The 22,281-nt window shown below is 33.2% G+C and overlaps 1 protein-coding gene across 2 annotated transcripts in view; it reads right to left on the minus strand.

Moving 5' to 3' along the window:
- LOC139501032 (metabotropic glutamate receptor 2-like) overlaps window positions 1–20,779 on the minus strand; it is a 72,269-nt gene extending 51,490 nt beyond the window's left edge. For both annotated transcript variants that reach the window (XM_071289982.1, XM_071289983.1), the window contains exons 1-2: window positions 20,303–20,779; window positions 1,550–1,707 (exon numbers count right to left, since the gene is read on the minus strand). In XM_071289982.1, coding sequence (XP_071146083.1) covers window positions 1,550–1,707; window positions 20,303–20,672 — 528 coding nt within the window. In that variant the 5' untranslated portion in view covers window positions 20,673–20,779. The remainder of the gene's footprint in view (window positions 1–1,549; window positions 1,708–20,302) is intronic.
- Window positions 20,780–22,281: the final 1,502 nt, after the last annotated feature.

Below are 22,281 nucleotides of genomic sequence, written 5' to 3' on the forward strand. Positions count from 1 at the left end.
TGGCTTCTTTGATTCTCTTGTTTTTTACAAGTGTCTGGAGGAACTCCGATTCATATGAAAATAAGAAGAGGTCGGCAAGAAGAGGCGCACAGTTTGTTCCCATAGGAATGCCGACAATTTGTTGGAAAAGTCTACCTCCAAACTCAACAAATATGTTGTCGATAAGAAACTCCAGCATACTGACCACTTGTTCTTCTGTGTAGCATATCTTACCTTTTTGTTTGTCACTATTTACGAAATATGCCTTATGAAATCCCAAAGTAATAAATTTATAGCGTATGCTACCATTTTTATGTTGAAAGGCATTGTGGATTATTTCTTTAAGGCGATTTTTCAATTTCACATGGGGAATGGTGGTATACAGGGTTGAAAAATCAAAAGTTTTGATGGAACTAATTTCAGAAAAAGACCGAGATTTAAAATTGTCTAGAAGTTCTTTAGAATTTTTAAGAATCCACATATGGTTAATACCACTACGCGAGTAAACAGTTTCACAGTATTTCTGAAGACCCTCTTTCACTGCGGACAGAATTTTAGTCAATCTAATGGACAATTCTTTAGTAGAACATGAAGATGAGCCAGCAATATACCGTTGTTTGTACGGAATTTTATGAAGCTTTGGTATCCAATACAAACAAGGTAAGTCCTCCGATTTGGTGTTCAATGCAATGTTTATTGAAGCCATGAAGGACTTATGATTTGCTAAAATCTCATCCTTGTCAAATGATATGTCTTTGTATGTGGGATTACCTGAGTGCTCCTTTATACCCAATTCTTTTACAAGACATTCGTAGTAATACGATTTACATACAAAGACAATATTATTTGAAGCTTTGTCCGCAGGAACAACAACATACTTATCATGAAGAGTTGATAGACATTTCATGGCCTCTTTGTCTCTGAAAACGGACTTTGGTCGATCGTTCACACAGTTTTTCAACTTGTGAACGCGACGCTTTATCAGAGACCTGATAGTTTTAACCCATTCTGACAAAGTGTCCAGTTCAACTTCTTCTCGCTTAGCCCATGCTCTGGCGTAGTCCTCAATGGAATCCATAATTATTTTGAAGTTATGGTTCCAATTGATGTGTTGGGGTTCTCTAAACTTAGGACCATGAGAAATCACCTTTCGGAGATTTTCATGTTGAATTATGTTTAGATCCCCAGTTATAACATGACCAGAGGTGAATGCAAATGATACAAAGGTTCACAAGAGACTAAATGACCCAGAAATTAAAATTTATATGTCATCGCAATGACCTTTACTAACGAACAAACCCAATACGGCATAGTCAGCAATAAACAGCCTAGAAATAAAAAAAACCTTGTGAGTGAAGTTATAAATTAAATTAAGGATGTACCTAGTTGAAAGGATAAGGCACAATAAGGCCCATTTTTGGTCCCCCAATTTTGAAATATATAAACTTTATAAATGTGATAGTTTAAAAAAAGTACAATAACATAAATACCACAAACTTCGAGAAAAATTCAAAACAGAAAGTCCTTAATCAATAAAAATTGAAAAAAATATTCAATAAAGACAAATTACCTGCGGAATTTCAAATAGCTTAAGGAGTGTAGCAACTTGTATTGAAGTAACACTTGAAGGCGCTCCAATCACACCAGGAATCACAGGTAGTTGAACGATTGGCTCTGACTCATCCTTACATTTATAAACTTCTGATCCGCCGACATTTGCTACGGAACCTGTAAAATAAATATGACGTTATTCCAATTCTATTAAATCCCCGTTCTGGATAGTATGTGAAAAATAATTATATATTTTGTTATTTAAGATACAAGACAATTTACACGACAGACGCACGTTTTGTAAAATAATCATAGGTACACTACATGTAAGAAATAATTCATGAAAGCCATAGATTTGTTGGAAATTTATACATGGCCTTGGCCGTGATATTCGAATTTTATCCTGAGCGTTAAAATTAAAGAATATCACGGCCAGGCCATGTGTAAATTTACAACAAATCTATGGCTTCCATGAATTACTTTGATTCTAATAGGACAAATAAGTTTATTCAAATACTGAAACGACGGTGCGTGTAGCTTTTCTTTTTTCGACGTAGTCTGTATAGTTTCGGTTTGTGCCCTTTAAACTTAAGGACGCTTAACTATGGCAACAGAATACGCATGCTCGAAAATCCTTTCTGTGATTGGACAAAATGCTGTCATGGTGGGTGATTTGGTTGTGTTTGAAAAAACGTCTCGTTAATTATATCGTGATGGAAAGCAAGTGAAAAACTATAAATATTTGATCTAGATCTTACAAAGATTTATATTTTTATTAAAATAATTGTTTCTCCAAGAGCTCTTTGCATCCGTGACAGCTGTTTATTCGGGACAATTATATGATTTTTAATGTAAACTTTGTTGTACGAGCTTACATGATTTTTAGAACGCACCTACGCATGTGAGATTTCCGCAGGGTTTTGGTGAATGTAAACAGAAAGATACGAGGACCGAGAATACTGAACACAAACAGAGAAAACGTTATTTAAATGGTATCTTTGTGCTTCTGAAGGTTATCGAAATGATAGTTTTAAACATATACGTCGGATATCTTTTTTAAAGATAGTTCTTGTTTACTCCTAATTAGATAAAGCTCAAATACTCTCATAAATTTTTAGCTTGCATTGATTATTTCATTAATAAATAAACTCATCATAGATACCAGGACTAAATTGTGTATATACGCCAGACGCGCGTTTCGTCTACAAAAGACTCATCAGTGACGCTCGAATCCAAAAGAGTTGAAAAGGCCAAATAAAGTACGAAGTTGAAGAGCATTTTGGACCAAAATTCCAAAAAGTTTTGCCAAATATAACCGCTAGATAAAAATATGTTTAATTCTCAAACCCAATATTTGCGATTTTTAATTTACATGTTTTTTCGTAAGCTACCGTCAAATCAAAAATTGACATGTCGAATTGCTGACTCTCTGAAATCAGTTAATATGCGAATAAAACAAAACAAAATTTACCTCAGAATTCCATTTCAATACAATATTATACGAACTTCGATGGTTACAAAAAATGTTATATTTTTGTGACATTGACTAAATATTGTTTTTATACTGCAACTTGAATTAGTATATCAATAGCTTTTAAAATCGTAACATAAATGTGAAGCTTATTTTCATCCCTCAATGAACCCCCGGCTGATTATTGAGAAAGTGTTCCATGATGAAATTGACATTGCACAAAATATAGCTGTGTTACTATATTTAGGAAATAAACACAGCTAATTGCTATATATTAATTCTTTTTACCATGCTTTCGAATAAGAATAAAAATTATTTTGTCTTTTGTTTCATTAAAATTTCTAATACAATAAAATCGTCAAAGCGTTTGCAAATGGGTTCAAATACATGTGTATTTATGCGGGAGGTATATTGTAACATCCATTATTATGTATCGCTGAGTCTGCGCTAAGTATAGATATATCGAGAATTTTCACACGGTGTTGTTAACAAAGCGAAAGAAGCACGTCATATACGAATTTTCGATATATTATTAATAATAATATTATTGATATTAAAGATAAAGGCTTAGTCCATGTGAGTTATATTACGAATTAAACTGCATGCACTTTTACTGAGCCTTCCTTGCTTTCTGACGTCATACACGCGAATCAATGCATGTAGTTTTTAAATTTTGTAGATGCTTTTTGTGTTTTTTAGTTAAATATTTGTTTGTTTTGAGATTGTCATACAATGATTACTGCTGTGCTCGTATTGTGACTATTGTACCTATTATGTCTGTTTTGTTCACACATCGTTGTAAATATAATTGAATTTGATGAGACTGTTATACAAGTGAGAGGTTTAGCGCTAAAAAAACTCAGGTTCAATCCACCGTTTCTACATTTGAAAATGCATGTACCAAGTCAGGAATATAACAGTTGTTGTCCATTCGTGTGATGTGTTTTATCATTTAATTTTGCCATTTAATTAGGGAATTGTCCTTGGAGTTCAATATTTTTGTGATTTTACTTTTCGTTATTCCATGAGTCATTGTTATGAATTGTAAGTATATTTCAAGTCTACATATGGTATTTATATACCTGAAATGATATTAAGGTGTGTCCTTACCTTCTTACACAAGAACACATGCAAATATGTAGTTTTATTGACAGTTTAACATTTTCAATGTGTGATAAATAGAGATTAATACATGGCCTTTTCCATATCAGCCTGGGTATCATCCCGAGACCCCCATATCAGCCCGAGACGGAGTCGATGTGCTGATATGGGTCGAGGGACGATACCCAGGCTGATATGGAAAAGGCCATGTATGAATCGCTTTATCATATACTTCCGACAATAGTTATATGTAAGGCAAATAAACTAATGCAATAACTAAAACAGTCAAACATTTTATAAAGAAAATTAAAATTATGAATCAAATATACTATAGTTGTCCAACATTAGCATCATTAACTCCTTGTATATTTCTGGTAACATTTCCTATAGAGGCATTTTGAAACATTAATAAATTTGGAAGAGTTTTACGATCATTACTACTCCATGTTTGTTGTACTATAAAATGATTCATAATTGTCAATGGCATTTGTTAGCAAGTATTAAACTATCCCCACAAAAGTTCCCGTAAACTTTGACGTCGTCATAAAAAACATCTGACGTCACAATGGAAAAGTAAACAACCGATACCGGGAACACCGGAAGTAACTTGCACGAGAGGCACTATTATGGGTTTTGTGCACGAGATGCACCTGATATGGGTTATCAGCCTGGGTGGGAAATTATGGCTTGTGTACTTCCGCTCATTACACATATGCAACAGCTATCATATCAATTCTAAGTATATGATAAAAGTATATAATAAAGAACCGGAATGGAATATTTATTCATTTTAACAAATCACATTATGTAAGATCAATTAATATATAATGATTGGTTAATAAAAGACGTAACTAAAAAATTATCGAAGTCATTTTTTTTTTATCTTAAAACATAATTTCTTCCGTGGTCTTCCGAAATATAATACGTTTAAATCTTAACAATTTGAGATGTATTGATAGATTGATTGATTGTTGGTTGCTGAACGTCTTGTGTCAAACATTTCATACATGTTCATGACCTTGTATTAATTGAAAAGCAAGTAAAATGACTTGTTATTTTTATTTTTCAAGCAACATATTACCCTTGACATGCATGTAATATTCCTGTATTTCCTATATTTTTACACAGTAATTAGCTGATCAATACTTAGAAATCCAATCCTCTCTACGGAATAATGTAATGCTCGTTCCAAATTAATGCATTCCCAACCGACCCATCAAGTGCCTATGCTTAATTAGTTTCATTGTTTGAGCTTTATTGTGCTTTTTTCTGCGTATTAGCAAGTGAATGCCCTTCATGAGCATAAAACCAAATTTAATGAAGCCATTGCATTGTATATTATAAATAAGATCATTATGGCATGAATCTTTAGTTTTATCTCTGTCTTTAAATGTAATAGAATCATCAAACTACTCGAAACATGTTATGGCATTTGAATTGATTCAATTATTCTTGTTTTCTTGCTACTAGTATTAGAATATTTATATCCCTGACAAAAACGCTTAAAGGAGTACAATGTTGTTGGGGTTTGGTTTTTTTTTTGGGGGGGGTCTTATTTTGTTTCTTTTTATGTAGTTGATGTATTTGGTACTTTCTTTGTTTGTGTTTTTTCTTCTTATGACTAAATATGGTAGCAATAACCCAATCAAATCAAGATCGAAAAACGGGGTGACTTTCGCTCCGGCTGTTTTTTTTATCTTTCAATTTGATGTAAAAGTGCAAAGTTGAATGTAGACAGTTTTTTATTGCTCGGCTTTTACACTGTTTTTATTTCCGAATCGGCCATTTTTGTTTGGTCACAAGCGTGCATGTAACTCGTCAAGTTGTTCTAGAAACATAGAAATAATGTCAACTGTTTATCTACGATATTCTGCAGAATTAAAAACCGAATTCAATTATTTAACGGAAGAAACAAAATTGTACAATAATAAAACACATTTCCTTTAGGAGCTCATTTTGTACTTCAGGTTAACAAGGAATTAACAATGTTCAGTTTGTTGACTTATCAACGAAAGTTCAAGTAAAAGTAAAATATAGACATTGAATTAATAATCATTACAAATTACATACATTCTATACTGTCCTATTATATACAAGGGCTTAATTTATCCAATTGTTTGACAGAACAACTTGTTGAATATGTGTTTAATACAAACTAGGGGGACTGCCTTCTTTGAACACCAACAGTAATTTTAAAAGGATATCTCTATAGCTTTCTTGATTGTGTGGTATTGAAGTATCGTGTAATTTATAATTGTACATCGGTCAAATCATTGGATGTCAGTTTATTTGTGAAACCTTTGCTGTTCCCGTTATATTGTGGAATACATTTGAATGATTATAATACCGTCAATCGATACCGAGGCAGTATTGAAATTTCGATTGAATTTTAAATTATGGGAACAAAAATATTCAAAAATCAAAAAAAAAAATTTAAAAGGCTCCAAATCAAAGTTTTACCTGATCTGTATTTTCACAGTTATGTACGAATAAGACAAAATGGTCAATATCTTCCTGATGAATATTAAAACTAGAAATTTAACACATTTCTTATGTGTTTACCTTTGCTATAGAGTTAATAGTATTAATCATTAGTGCAGTGCTTATCTTTTTCACTGTTCGTGTTTTCGATATAGTTAGTATAAAAGGATGTTTAAAAATAAGCTGATGTGGTATGTTTGCCAAAGATAAACTCTTTAAAAGATATGAAATGACACAGAAATTAAAAACTAAATGTCATCGTAGGGACAATAAAAATGGGTAAAAACGATACCGCATAGTCAGCTATAAAAGGCCCCAATAGGGTAAATGTCAAACAATTCAAACGAAAAAAAATCCAGATTTATGTACACGAAAAAAAAAAACCGCGAGAAAAGAAATATGTTAAACAGCAGCAAACTTATACCATTGAATTACAGTAAATGACTGTTTGATTATAATATTACGACATCTTTCTAATTCTTTTCTAAAAACTTTAAGAGATTCAAAATTGTAAAACATAAACTTGCAACAATAACAATAGATCTATTAATAAGATATAGAAAGATGTGGTGTGAGTGCCAATGAGACAACACTCCAACCAAATATGAGTTTTATCAAAGTAAACCATTATAGGTCAATGTACGGCCTCAAACGTGGAGCTCACACCGAACAACAAGCTATAAAGGGCCCCAAAATTACTAATGTTAAACCATTCAAAATGGAAACCCAACGGTCTAATCTATATATTAAAAAAACAAGTAACGAGAAAAACATGTATTAATTACATAAACAAACTGCTATACATCAGATTTCTGACTTAGGACAGGTGCAAACATTCGTAGCGGGATTACCCGTTTTAATTGTTCCAAATCTTTTCCCTTATCTGAAACAATAGTATAACATCACAACATAGAAAAAGACACGATAAAATATCAATTGGAAGGCTTAATTCAATAAAACAAAAAAATAAAAAAAAATAACATTTAGACAACTTTACATCTAAGTTGTCGCTTTATTTGACAAATCTTTTCATTATTTATCATCACATATCTTTTTATATTACTAAACATTATTTATCATCACATATCTTTTTATATTCCTAAACATTATTTATCATCACATCTCTGTGTGTCATTTATTAGAAACAAAGACGGAAACCATTTGATATAAAACCCGGGATTGTTTTATTGATCCTGCTATCTGCTTACATGCATGCCCTGTTTTTATAATGTGGCACTGATTTAGTTTCCCACCGATTACAGTTTTATTAATGACTTCTGCCTTACACTTAAGAATTCTTCATCACTACGAGATGTTCAGCTTCTAAATAAAGATGGTGAGAATTTAATAGAATTTATAGAAAAAGCCTTCGCCTGAAAAATTACATCATTTATAAAACAAGAGGAATTACTTCAGAATCCAAATTTATATTTAGACAGCTGTGGGATCAATCTAATAAGACTTTGGTGTTAACTTAAAAGTGACTGTGTTGAATTCATTTTAAAAGTTACGTGATACTTTTAGGAATGAGCAATGCAAATCGCATTTAATTCCGGTATTAAAGTAGGATTTCCAATAAGTTTATATGATAAGAAAAATGCAATCTTTAGTATGATACTTTAATTAAATTTTAAGAAATAGTTACAAAAATGATGACTGTAAAGATTCTTAAATTGTGCAGAACAAGTATACAATACATGGTAATGTAACACATCAATATGCTCGTACTATAACGTTCCATCTACATAAGACTGAGCAGTGACGATCAGATCAAAATAGTTATAGAGCCAAACAAGTACAAAGTTGAAGAGCATTGATGACCCAAAATTTTAAAAGGTTATCTATAGGTATTTTCCACTTTTTAGCCATGGTGTTGTAAGTTTTGTTCGACTTACTAGTTTCCATAAAATAATTATTGGTTTCTTGCATGTGTTGTTTGGGATTATTAGATCACGACTTGAGCCAAACACTTGTCTTATTGTTATTTATACAAGTCATACTATTCAGAATGAACACGACGGTGCTAACCACTTAATCATGTTTTCTTTCATTCATTTGAAATTCTGATAGCCATTTTATATCACAAGATATAGTAAGTTCTAATTGACATTATCAACCTTGGCATTACGATGATCGTTACATCAGGCATTGTATTATTCAGTCTTTGTTCACGACATAATCGTTAATATTGACCCAATAGGAACATATTCCAATTGAATGTAAGTAACAGTATTTATTTGTATGTATACAATGTCTAGGACTGAAAATGGATTGACTTTAGGAATTCTTCAAGAACTCTGGAAATGCTCAGATGGTTAGCACGAAACGTCAACCAGCAGTGGCATCGACGGGGTTTGTAAATAGATATCAAAGGTACTTTGCTCATAATTTCAAACGCCACACGCGCGTTTCGTCTTCATTAGACTCATCAGTGACGCTTAGACCAAAATAATTAGAAATTCAAACCAGTATCAAGTTGAAAAGCATTAACGACACAAAAGGGATTCGTTGATAGGGAACGCGTCACATGTACCACATGCTTATAGAACTTCGCACCATGTTGTGCATTAGGGGTAGATTCTATCGGCAACACTGTGTGTATATTACTATGCTGTAAAGTGAAACATACATTGCAAAAGTCGTTGATAAAGCAAATAATATTTTTCATGGGATGAACGTGTTATAGATATTTGTCAAAATATGCCTTTTTTTTTTACTCATACCACATCTTCCTATATCTACTGTTTTAACGACCATATGAGGAATGTAAGGTTGTTTCTAATAATATTGAATGGTGTCGTATGTACATGAACATTTTTGTTTGTCAATATTATAATAAGTTGGCGTTATGGACATATTTTTGGCATTTCAAGGCATTATATATTCTGATCAGAGTCAATATCTTATTCTTTGTGAAATGTTTAACAGCTGAACAAATAACACTAGTTTATTTCATTTATTTTATTGCATCCGTATTGACGGTGCCTTGTCAAGACTCTCACAACAGTAACATGGAAAAGCTTAAGACTATTAATTGATTAAAATCGCCAGCCGTTCTGATAAAAGTCCAATATCAAGAATAATGCAAACAGAAACCTTTCCCAGTAATTAAATAAAAGACAGAAACAGAACCAAGTCATTTTGGTTTCAAGGTCAATCTTATATCACGGAACACATGGAAGGTCATTAACCGTCTTTAAACAACAGACGTTCTTTAAAAATAAAATATAAAACTATCTTATGAACTTATCTTTATCATAGGATTGTACGGAGATGATATAAATCAATTAAATATGATGTTTATCTAAATAGCGTTATATATGTCATATTGGTTACAAAATGATAGAAATTATTATAAATTAAGGAATGTATCTCCCTCATGCAAAGCTCTGGTTCCTTTCACGGATTTGGCTATACTTTTTTGGACCTTTTGGATTATAGCTCTTCATCTTTTATATAAGCTTTGGATTTCAAATATTTTGGCCACGAGCATCACTGAAGAGACATGTATTGTCGAAATGCGCATATGGTGCAAGAAAATTGGTACCGTTAATTTTATTACTACCACTGGGTCGATGCCTCTGCTGGTGGACTATTAGTCCCCGAGGGTATCACCACCCCAGTAGCCAGTACTTCGGTACTGGCATGAATATACGGATTTTTTGTGTTATTAAAATTTACTGTTACAAAATGATAGAAATTATTATAAATTAAGGAATGTATCTCCCTCATGCAAAGCTCTGGTTCCTTTCACGGATTTGGCTATACTTTTTGGACCTTTTGGATTATAGCTCTTCATCTTTTATATAAGCTTTGGATTTCAAATATTTTGGCCACGAGCATCACTGAAGAGACATGTATTGTCGAAATGCGCATATGGTGCAAGAAAATTGGTACCGTTAATTTTATTAGACATTTGCGAAAACTGTCACACACCTACGATTAGAATTAAAATTACACTTGCAGGTAGCTTATAAATATTTCTCAAAGTGTCAAAATCATAAACCGTCGATCCAAAACAGTGTAGCAATAGTGATAATTTTCTGTAGTTGAACAAAAGATATTTTTTTATATTTGAAGCAATGTGTTAACATTAATTATTGTATACGGTGTAATCCAGATTGAAAATGCTGTAATTGTACAAAGCATGATAGAATGAACTAACATTATTAAAAAAAAATTAACATGAGACACACAAAATATATTTGCAGAAGCTAGATTGGGACAATTGCTGAAAAAAATTCAGCAAAAATGTATGTTAGAAAAGTAGAAATCAACCATGGAGCATGTTATATTTTATTTTGTTTTAAAGAGAATGATAAAATACAGCGGAGGAGTGTTTTTGAGCTATTTATTCTTCATGAAATTTCACTTGCCGTTTGGTATAATTTTGAAATCTTTTCTTTTTCCTGAATAGGACAAACACTTTTGTCTACATTTTGGTTTTAATAGATAAATAATCACAACTCACAAAAAACCCCAAGAAACATTTATCAACGAACTTCTCTATGTCGAAAATATATTTTAGACTTTTCGCCCGACTCAGTTGAAATGTAAGAATAGGTGTACTTAAATAGTTAAAACTTGGCTATCTATGTTTTCAACAGCAACAAACAAAAAATGAAAAACGAGTTCCAAGTTGTGTTTCTTTTATGCAATTTAAATAATAGAGACCTTGGCAATCATTTGTATTGTATTGTATTTTTTGTTTCTCGCGGTGTTGATAATTACCCCCAGTGAACATGGGTGGGAATGGTATGCACGAAACATGAGCTTAAACCCTGTTTCGAGACTGGTATCATTTTCATGGAATTTTAACATAGAGTGCCCTGAATACGCAGAGTTCGATTCAGCCATTTGTAAAAGGGGATTCCAATCCTGGATAAAGGGGGAGGGGTCCGACCATATGTTCCTATTCAAAAGCATTGATCGGCAAGAAATATAGTGTGCCAACCCCTGTTACAGCCCGTGATCTCTCTGCGATGTTTATCATTTCAACACAAAGTTAATACGCAAATCTATTCAATTGATTGTTAGAGATAAAAAATGCGAAAGTGTAGCAAGCGAGAAAAAATTGTTAAAACAATCACAATCTATTTAAGTCTTCAATGCAACAGTTGCGGATACAAAGTTGTAAAAGAGGGACGAAAGATACCAAATGGACAGTCAAACTCATACATCGAAAATAAACTGACAAAGCCATGACTAAAAATGAAAAAGACAAACAGACAAACAATAGTACACATGAAACAACATAGAAAACTAAAGTATAAACAGCACGAACCCCACCAAAAACTAGGGGTGATCTCAGGTGCTCCGGAAGGGTAAGCAGATCCTGCTCCACATGTGGCACCCGTCGTGTTGCTTATGTGATAACAAATCCAGTAAATAGTCTAATTCGGTAGGTCACATTCATGAAAGGAAAGGGGATTGTAGTTACGACGTACGGAACATATCCGATATCATTTGTGAAACGGTTATTCCATATCGTGCATAACAAAAAAAACGATACCAACATTACTATTTTAAATGAAACAGTTTGTAGAGTATCATCTGGCTTTCATATATATATATCATTCATCTATCTACACCATCGGTTCTTATAAATCCTCGTCTTTAAATATTCGGCTTTGTGCAGCCCTGATGGTAAATCCAGAAATGCTCTTCGGACACATTAAATTTTAACGTGTTGCTTACGTTTCTTTTCTTCTTTTCTTTTTTTTTTTTTATAGAAGACACCATTTAATATTTTGTATCTGTATTGTTGTTTTGTTTTGTTTTTGTTTTTTGAGATGACCCCTTGTTTTTGTCACCTGTAGTCGTAAGTCTTAAGTGTAATCCTAGGTAAAGACCTAGTTTCCGCAAATGTCTATAAGCATCACAATACGTTTATATTCGTCGATCAGAAAGTATATTAAAATATAAAAAAATAGGCTTTGATAAATCACGTGCGTGAAATAAATTTTTGGCCTTAACTCACCAGCATTTATTCTTGTATATATATAGATTCTACCACTGCATCAAGTGTAATACGATATTCATCCACTCGATACAGTTAAAGATTTAAAATTTAACTGTCAAGAGTGGACAAATATCGTATCACACGAGATTTACTGGTAGAATCTGTTTCTCTAAAGATTTTCAAACAATACGCAGGCAAACTTATTCCTTCTTTGCGACTGATCTGCAAAAAGATGTGCTCTTTCTATGTGACGTCATCAGGCATGGTCGCCTTTTTACATGCCGTAACAATAGAAAATTCAGAGAAAAACAAGAAAATTGTCAGATTTTAACCGATGAAGAACTGAGATCAAACGAACCACACGCGTGCAGAAACGGATATATTGACGAAGAATTAGCGAAATTGTAATATTAGTCCGGCCGATCGGTGAAAAAATTGCTCAAATAATGAGGAAAGCACCAATTTTTGCATGATGGTACATTTTTGTGTACTGAGCAATATTAGCTATGGACCCATCCTCAAAATTCAATATGGCGGCCTATTTCAAGATGGCTGCCGTACGTTCTAAAATATTTTCCAGTATTGCACAAACCACAGTGGATTTGATGCTGGGTGCACAAAAATCAACATATTTGAATGACTTGGTGTACTTAGCAAGATTTTGTTTTGTTCTATTTTTGAAATACAAAATGGCGGCTATTTTCAAAATGGCCGCCTTGAAAAATAAGCAAATATTCATTATTGAGAATTGACCTGAATATGAGCATTTTATTGATGTATAGTGTCATTTGGTATCTGTCCCAGTTCTGTCCTTTCTGATTTTGCCTTGCTTGTCATTTCATACACAAAGTAGTAGCTGTCATAAAAAGCTGCAGTAGTAGCTTTCATTAAAAGCTGCACTATTTATTGTCTTGAGTCACACATAAAAGCTGTAATTTGGGATTTATCTGCCTTAAGATATTATTCAGTGCCTATCTTATCTCTTGGTCGCAATATTTTGCAATTTGAGACATTAAACTGAATTGAGAATCAGTTAAACACATATCAGTGAAATGGCAGGAATTGGGGACAACAAGGACAAGAACATTGAAATGGCAGAAACTAAATCACTTGGTGATATTGAGAAACCCACAGCTGAAGACGCTTTAACAGAGGACAGCTCAGAAATGATTATTAAACAATTGTACCAAGAATATTTAACAGATAGAAATCAAATGCTAAAAGAACAGTTGATATTTACCGCAATATAAAACAGCGAAGCGCGAATATATAAAATATGTGTTGGTCTCATTACGTTTCAAGCTGAACAGAAAGAGGCAATGAATATCAATAACAAACAGGTGAAAGCAATATCTCAGCAACTTCAGCAGTCTGACGACAGGATAGACCACAAGGCTAGTAATAATTGCCTGACGGAATTGATGGTCAGACCAATAAGATATTCAATGTTGTGGTGAGACTAATGGACAAGCTGACAACACCTGAGGAAGGAGACACAGTTCTATTTCAAAGTGCATTTAAACAGCAGGGTACCTTCCAACAACTGGCATCTGTTGTGAATGAATCAGTGGACAATAGAAATAAAGAAGTTAATATTTCTGCAATGGACACATCATCTAAGCCAAAATTTGACCTTAGCCAGTACAACGCAAGTTTACCAAAAGTACACATCAAAATCCATGCCGTGGGTCTTTCCACAATTGTGCCATAAACCGTGCCAACTCATGTTGAAGGTGTCTTCGCCTTAAGTCAAAAGTCCTATGTCAGGGCCCTTGGCCCTGCATGAGACAGTTCAAATTATTCAACAACAATCTCCATTTAAGAACATACTATAAACCATTAGTACTAATCAAGGATACCAGCAAAAGGCTTATGTGTCTTCTTACACACACTAATCATCTACTATGAGTCAATAATATTTGGTTTAGATCAGCACACCATTACAGAAACAATTAGCTGAAAATGAATTCTATCAAGTTTCTCCAATGTTGAATGCAGTGCCTACTTACGGTATCATCCCCGTCGAGTCAATGGCAAATCCCACATTTATCACTCCAATTATGACAACCTCGTCCGCTTCTGGAGCTCTAATATGCTTCCCATAACATCAAGTTGGCTCCATTGACCGATCCAGGAAAGGGCAGAGGAAAGAAAAAGAGTGTGACAACACCTCTTCTTCAGACTCTTCACTGGAGAGAGAATATACCATGTGGCAAGAAAATCTTTGAGCAAGGGACCGGAGCCGAAGCCCACAGCTGCCACAAATTTAAAAACTCAATTGAAGAGGATCCATCTCTTGGGAGGCGCTCATTTACCAATTTGAACGAACTGCCGGTAGATGACAATGGGAAATCAGGAAAAATGTGTGTAGGCCCCAGATTGCCAGGCCGATGTTGGCTTTGAGTACGCTCGCATGGTAAACACAGATGATGATTCCAAGGCCTTAAAAAGCATTCATTTGGAGCAGCGCTTCAGCAAGGAAGACGATCAAACCAGATTGCAACCATAACATTCCGTCGAGGATGTAAAGACAAAGAATCTTCAAGGCATGTAATAGAGAGGAACCTAGATGGCGATATATGGATAAAAAAGTGCCAATTATGACCATCGACCACCGTTAAAGAAAATATGAGCAGTCCTTTGGATTATGAGTTGCATAACCTCACACAACTTGTCACAAAACTAACTGATGTTATGCTTTCAACTAATCGGCATAATTTTGGATTGGCCGATCAATATAATCTCGGTTCTTCTGATATAAAATCATGGAAGATCACCAGTTCAATGGAAGATCACATGATCAATATAAACGTGGAAGATCTATTGAGCAATACAATCGCGGTAAATCGGCAGATAGAAGTACATCCAAGCTTAATGCCTATCGATCAGTAACACCCCCACTAAGCTAGAGATCATATAGTCCCTAAAGACAACGGTTAGCATCTCCACGGACAAACTCCAGAAATCCCGAATATTTCAGACAACGGTCACCTTCACCAGGATACGGAGCAAATCAAAGTGTAACCTCAACAATGGAGCAAAGGGTCGGACCAGTAGGACAACTCAGATTCCAAAGTCTATTGGCAATGAAACATCATCTTATCACACAATCGAACAGAGGCCCACTGCCTCGTCCAATATTGTCATCAGACGAACCATTTGAAAGAGCTTAGTAGTACGAGGTACTACACATGACCAGAATGTGAGCATGATTGTGGACACTGCTGCAATGATAACATTAGTAAATGAGAAATTAATTCCGGTAGAAAATTGAGATTTGGAGAACGTAACGGTACGTGATGAGGTTAACAGCTTGTTATTGAGAAGATTATAAGGAACGACTCTCGACATTAATAGAGTAAACATACAATGGGATGTGTGCAAAGAGCCATTAACAGACGATGTTATACTTAGGCTAGTTATTTTGGACACACTGATCGCAGTGATAAACCTGAGTAGTCCCACAATTACCATTAACAATAAAGAGATAAATGCTTCATTTGTTAATAGTGGAAACGAGATTTTAACTCAGCTAGTTTGCATAAAACGAACCATCACAGTTCCACCAAATTCAAACATGACTGTTACCATTAAGACTAATAAAAGTGCTGACCAGGAGTGCATTTTAGGATCATGCTCGCTGAAATGTTGCAAATTGGTTACGCACGTACTTGGAAAAGGAAATAGTTGCCCCTTAACTATTTTAAATGATGGCAATCGTCTAATCCGCCAGAAGAAAGGTACACCTATTGATTACATAGAATAATTTGACGATGTAGTGGGTACGGCAGATGCAAACGCGATAAGTGACGTAAGACGTGGCATTGAAGAGACACGAGACAAGGTGCCCTCGGCACTGCCTCAAAGTTCAGATGAGTTACCTACTATTCCACCACATTTAACCGACCTATATTAACGTCAATCGACTCGTTTCAACCTATTTCATTCCAACCAAAAACTGAAAGCGTTTAAAGAACAATTACAATAACATGTAACATTATGATATTGATTAACATTTTGAATTTCACTATTTGTTTTTGTATATGCAGCTATATTTGCAACTTATGTGTTATAGAAATACCCAAATTATTTGTTTTATACTTTTGAATTAATTGATAACAAATTCAAGAACATGAAGTCCATTTTTAAAGAATCATTACTTTAATTTCCGAAATTTTATAGAATACTTTTAGGACAATATCGAATTTTTTACCGTTTTTCCGCCATCTTGAAAATGTCAGCCATATTGGATTTTTCAGAGTGGGTCCATAGCTGAAATCAAAGGGTATATAACCAAGAACTACTATGCAAAGTTTCATGCTTTCCTCATCAAGTGAGCAATTCTGCTCTATATTTGCACCAATCGGCCGGACTATATCTAATTGTTTCCCAAACATTTAAGACAAAAAAGCCTGTTATTAAAACAGTGTTGTACCACTTAAAAATTCAAAACAACACGTTATTACTTTTATGCGTCCAAAGTGCTTTTCTAAATTTACCTTCATTCAACACTTTTCAGTATAGTCAACTGAAGGTTGACAATGTTCATAAGAAGATTAAGAAAATTCGAACCAAGGTTGATTAATAAAATATTGAGGGTATTGCATAAACTCTTAAAGGTATTGGTCGCACCAACTGGGTCATCTTTAACTGCTTCGAAGAAAACATATGACCATTTGAAGAACATATTGGAAAACTCTAAATGCAAATTGTACCAATGTTAACCCGTAGTAACTTTCTTCGTCATAAAATACAATACAAAAAGCTATGAAAATAATTAAATTAAACTATTCTTTCATCTCAAAATCTGGTTTAATTATTTCCATTATGAGTGCATGCATTTTTACTCGATGCGTAATAAAAACCGACATAAAAAGCTTTTAGTAAGAAATTTCAGATCTGATCCTTTTAGCAGAATTCATTTTGTAAAGTAATTGATGATCACTTTTTATTTTTCAACATTCAACAGATATCATTAAAATAACTGAAAGTGACTTTGTAAAAATTGAAAACAACACGTAATAAATTTCATGTAAGTGATGAATGCGGAACTTAAACTAATAATAAAATACTATTACATAATGCGTGTTACTATGAGAATCACTCGCTCAATCCTGGTATCTATGATCATGATGATCAGTTTATTTATTAACTCTTAAGTCTTAAAGATTTCATCTTTCTTTTCTTTTAAAACGCATGAAATATTGAGAGTTATGAAAATAGCAATGGAACCAATCTTTTTAATTTACTAAACAAAACGTTAATACGAATAAAATCTCAAGTCTTATAGTTTTTCTTTTTTATTTTTCTTTTCTTTTTTTGACGCCCGAAATATTGAGAATAAACCAAAAAACAATCGAATCAATCTTTTTAATATACGAAACAAAATGTAAATAGAAATAAACAATTATTAACGATTTCCACAGAAAACTCTATCAACAGAAATAAAACGCTGTTAGTTAGACTATAAGTAATGAAGGCAATATTTTATTTACTAGGAGTCTATCCAATATTGACCCCAATCAAGAAAGTTTCACGCTTGATAACTAATAGGAATAATATGTCTTCATTTATTTTAGTGCTGTCAAATGCACACTGCTCTCAAAACAAGCTGTATGTCTGTGAACCTCGTTCTCGAGTATTGATGTTGATTTGAGAGGCTATAAGCATAGAAGAAGGATTAAATGTGACTTGTATTGGTGAAAAGAACATTTAATTACAGCATACAGAATTGTGATACGTCGGATCTGTATTGAATAACCGCGCTTGATAGATTGACTCCGTTGTTCTTCTGGTTATCTCTCAATCATAATCATTATAAATGGCTTGAGAATGAATCGGCGTTTTACTATGTTTTTCGTTTTATTCGGAACAATTTTTGTTTTATTGTGTAAAAGTGTACAGTATTATTCAGTTTTGGTTAAATTGGGGTTTTTCGTTTAATCGTTTCGAGAAGTGTACACTCTTTTTTTTTTAACTTTGTTTACCTGAATTTGTGTTCAATTTTACTTTCACTTTTTAGCTGTTGTTTTACTGTTTACATTTTATTACCATTTATGTTTGGTTAATTACATTCCTTTTCAACTCTGTTTATGATTTGTTGTTTTTAATCATGTACACTTTTTTGCTGTTGCTTGAATAATTCTTGAATATTTATTTTTTTCTCCTTTTTCCAATATGTGTTTTTGTTTTTGTATTTGCCCTTTTTTAATGTTTAATTGCATTGCTGGTATAAGAACTGATCTGTCATTTAGAAACTTAAACTTGTTTGTTATCAATACAAATTACTTTTTATCTCGAGAAATAAACACTAAAATGAAAGTTTTATTGTTTTATTTTGCCGTTACTTTTCTGGACCCCAGACATGTACTCAATGATCTCATTAAATCATATCTAAAGTATAGTTTCCTGTCAAATAGTTCTAAATGTTATAAAATATTTGAAATGTTAATATGTTCGATAGTTTGTTATTTTGACATTTGCAGTGTCTCGCGCTGATCCCTTCTCAATCCAGTGCAATACTTGTCATAGTTAACTTGTCAAATAACTTGCTTTTTATCATTAAATTTCTGTTTGAATCATGCTATATATAATACTTCGATATTATAAATCCCCAAGGGTGACTTGGAAATAGATAAACAATCTCTTTGATCCGAATGACAGAAAAACTGATGGCACATTTTGGCGTCTGTTTGGCTATGCGTGATGTACAAGTACGATAACACGTTCAGTCGTAAGAATGCAGACATTTTATTTGTTAATCGTGAAGAGAGAGTGCAATACTTTCTGCTCGTTTAAAACTAAAGAAAAAAGATTTTTAGGAACCTAGCCTGTTCCTGCACACAATTTTCGTCCCTATCAAATACGCCCACATTTTCTAAATGCATTCTACATTTTCTAGATCTGCATCCCGGACGGCCATTATTACAGTACCACTTTTTTATTTATTTTTTCTTGTATTGCATATGCATTTAAAATCTGCACGTGAATTGCGCAAACACGTATCAATTAATATTTTAATATTAACACTTCCTTACAATTTGTTTATTATTTCATGTATTATTTAAAAAGTTTGGTAACAAAAATATGATTAACATAAAGTTTTACTATACAATGATACCAAAATGAGTATGCATCAATATTTTTGAATGTTTAAAAATCTACTCGGGTTTTTCTGAGATTATGATTTGTTGTTGATAATCGTATATACAACCTATTTTTCATTTTAGAAAATAAAGATGAGGTAATAGAATGTTAATATATTGTTACTGTCTTTAAAAATGTTACCATTTAACCAATACCAAATCAGGGCTAGAAAAACAGTTTTTGGACAAGTAAAAAAAACTGTTGTTACCCAAGGTGGCACATATTATAATTTACCCACATATAGAAATTCAAATCTCTCTTTAAAATACTAGATAACAATGTTAATTTTGAAAGTATCAAACATGTTTGTCATTGAGGTATCATTTGCCGTTCTATCTTGTTTGGGCACTGGTTTTGTTTGTCCTTGGGGTATTGCGTATTGGGAATTCCTGCTCTACTGAAAATAACTTCTAAATCATTTTAAAAAGTATGTTCAAAGGTTAACATTTTCTTATTTGACCCACATACAGAAAACATATGCAATCTAAAAAAAGAAAAGAAATAAAAAGTTTTTATAAATAATACTATATGAACACACCAATTTTTTTTAAAAGAAAATGAAAAAGAAAATTTGATGAAAAAAGAGCAAATACAATGTAATTGACACTGACCTCGTATAAAATCTACAGCTTGTTCTAGTCCATATATATCTCTATCACAGTCGTCTTTAGATAATACTCCTATACTAAATCCTGGCAAAAAATCTCCTTCGTTAATCCTATCTAACGTGTACATCATACATTCCAGAGCTTGTATACCACCTTGTGGCATTATAGGGCCACATATTTTATTATCACTTCTTTCGTGGACCATATGTAAAGCCCCAAGTATTATATCACCTGGGATTTCGGCCTGTAGATCATGACGAGGCCAGGTATAATTTCCATATTTACCAACGTATACTACACCAGGGTCTTTATGGAGTGAGGCGAGAACCACGGAGTGTATGATAACAACGAAATATCCCACATTTCTTCTCATAGTTCCAGTAACGTTGTGAATGTTAAATAATTAGAATCTGTAAAATCCATAGCCTTCGGCTACCGATCATCCAATAGTAAAAACTGTAATCAGTAACATGGTGTCAATATCGCTGCAATTAATATCAACAATGTTACTGGCTTTGTCAACCACAATATAAGATAGCGTTTTTATCAGGGACATTTACATAATTAGGTAAATTATACGGACTGTTATATATTTCATTTTTTATATTTTTTTTAGACTTTTACTAACTAACAAGGGTTTTCACCGTTTTTATCTTAATTTTTCTTTCTTTAAATTAGAACGGACAGCGCTGTTAGATCACCAAATATATTAAATGTTATGCTGCTGTCTTTCTACTTAGAAAGATATATACATGAGAATGGCTATTTTGTGTTGGTAAACACTAATAGAGAAATGCTTATTTCATTTTCATTTTCTTAAATGCTTTACTCGATTATTTCTTATGTTATTTACGGCACTGAAATTGCTCACAAAGATGATTTTTTTTGGCGGCTGTCAAGTGGTATTAATAAGGGAGGAAAGGACCTTTATGGGGACTCCGGGATCGGATGTTTTAAGTTCGGGATTTTTGGATTGACCCTTCCGGAATCCGGAAATTCTTTATTTGAATTTCGTGATGTCGGGATTTATTTTTTTTCAAATTCGGGACGTCGGGATTTCGTGTCTTTAAGCCCGGGATTTCGGGATTAGGATCCCTCCTCCTCCCTTCCTTTCCCTCATTAATGCTAGGTTAGTAAATATTGGTATCGTATCGACCAGTTGCCGAATTCTGTACTGGTTTGTGGCATTTCATATTGCTCTCTGTTTTGTTTTTTGTTGTCGCCTCTCTTAGAGTTTTGTTTTGTCTTTAGTTAGATGTGTACAAACATTCATATTACAAATATGCTTCTCTAATGTTTTGAGCTAATATTTGAGGTCCATTGAACGTGTCAAATTACGGTTTTAGTAAACGGTAGTTCACCTGAAATGGTTTATCGTAGAAGGTTTTGGATGTTGAGTTAAATCCGTTGGATAAACTGGAATCTGCTTGTATTCGCTTCACTCAAACAACCGGTTCGGCCCAATTTTGTAGGGCAAAATTTTGCCCTGGAGATTTAAACTAGATTGGACGATACTTTGTTACATGGTAACGTAAAATATCAGAACATGTAAACAAACAGAACAATTTGTTTTCTGATGCAAAGAAAAGCATTATTAATGCGTAAAATAATTTCTTATACTTAATTTAAATAATCTATTGCATTACTTAAATAAGGGAAAAATATCGAAAACGGTATCAATTTGACATAAAATAAAATTCCGCTAAACTTCATAAAAGATTTTGACACATTAACGTGACGTCATACAAAATGGAAACTTTTGAACTGAAGGGTATGGTTTCGACAATACATTTTAACTTATGTAAAAAACTATTCCATACATTTACTGAAAGGAAAAAATATATTCCCTCTGATTTGCGATAAAAATTCATGGATTGTAGCATTAAATAAAACTTGATGTTGACAATATGAAGTGCGATATAAAACACGTAATTTGATTGGACGACTAATCAAAATCTACTATAGATCGGGTCTCATCGGCT

Source organism: Mytilus edulis, chromosome 13 (genome assembly GCF_963676685.1).
Source record: "Mytilus edulis chromosome 13, xbMytEdul2.2, whole genome shotgun sequence".
Classification (NCBI taxonomy): domain Eukaryota; kingdom Metazoa; phylum Mollusca; class Bivalvia; order Mytilida; family Mytilidae; genus Mytilus; species Mytilus edulis.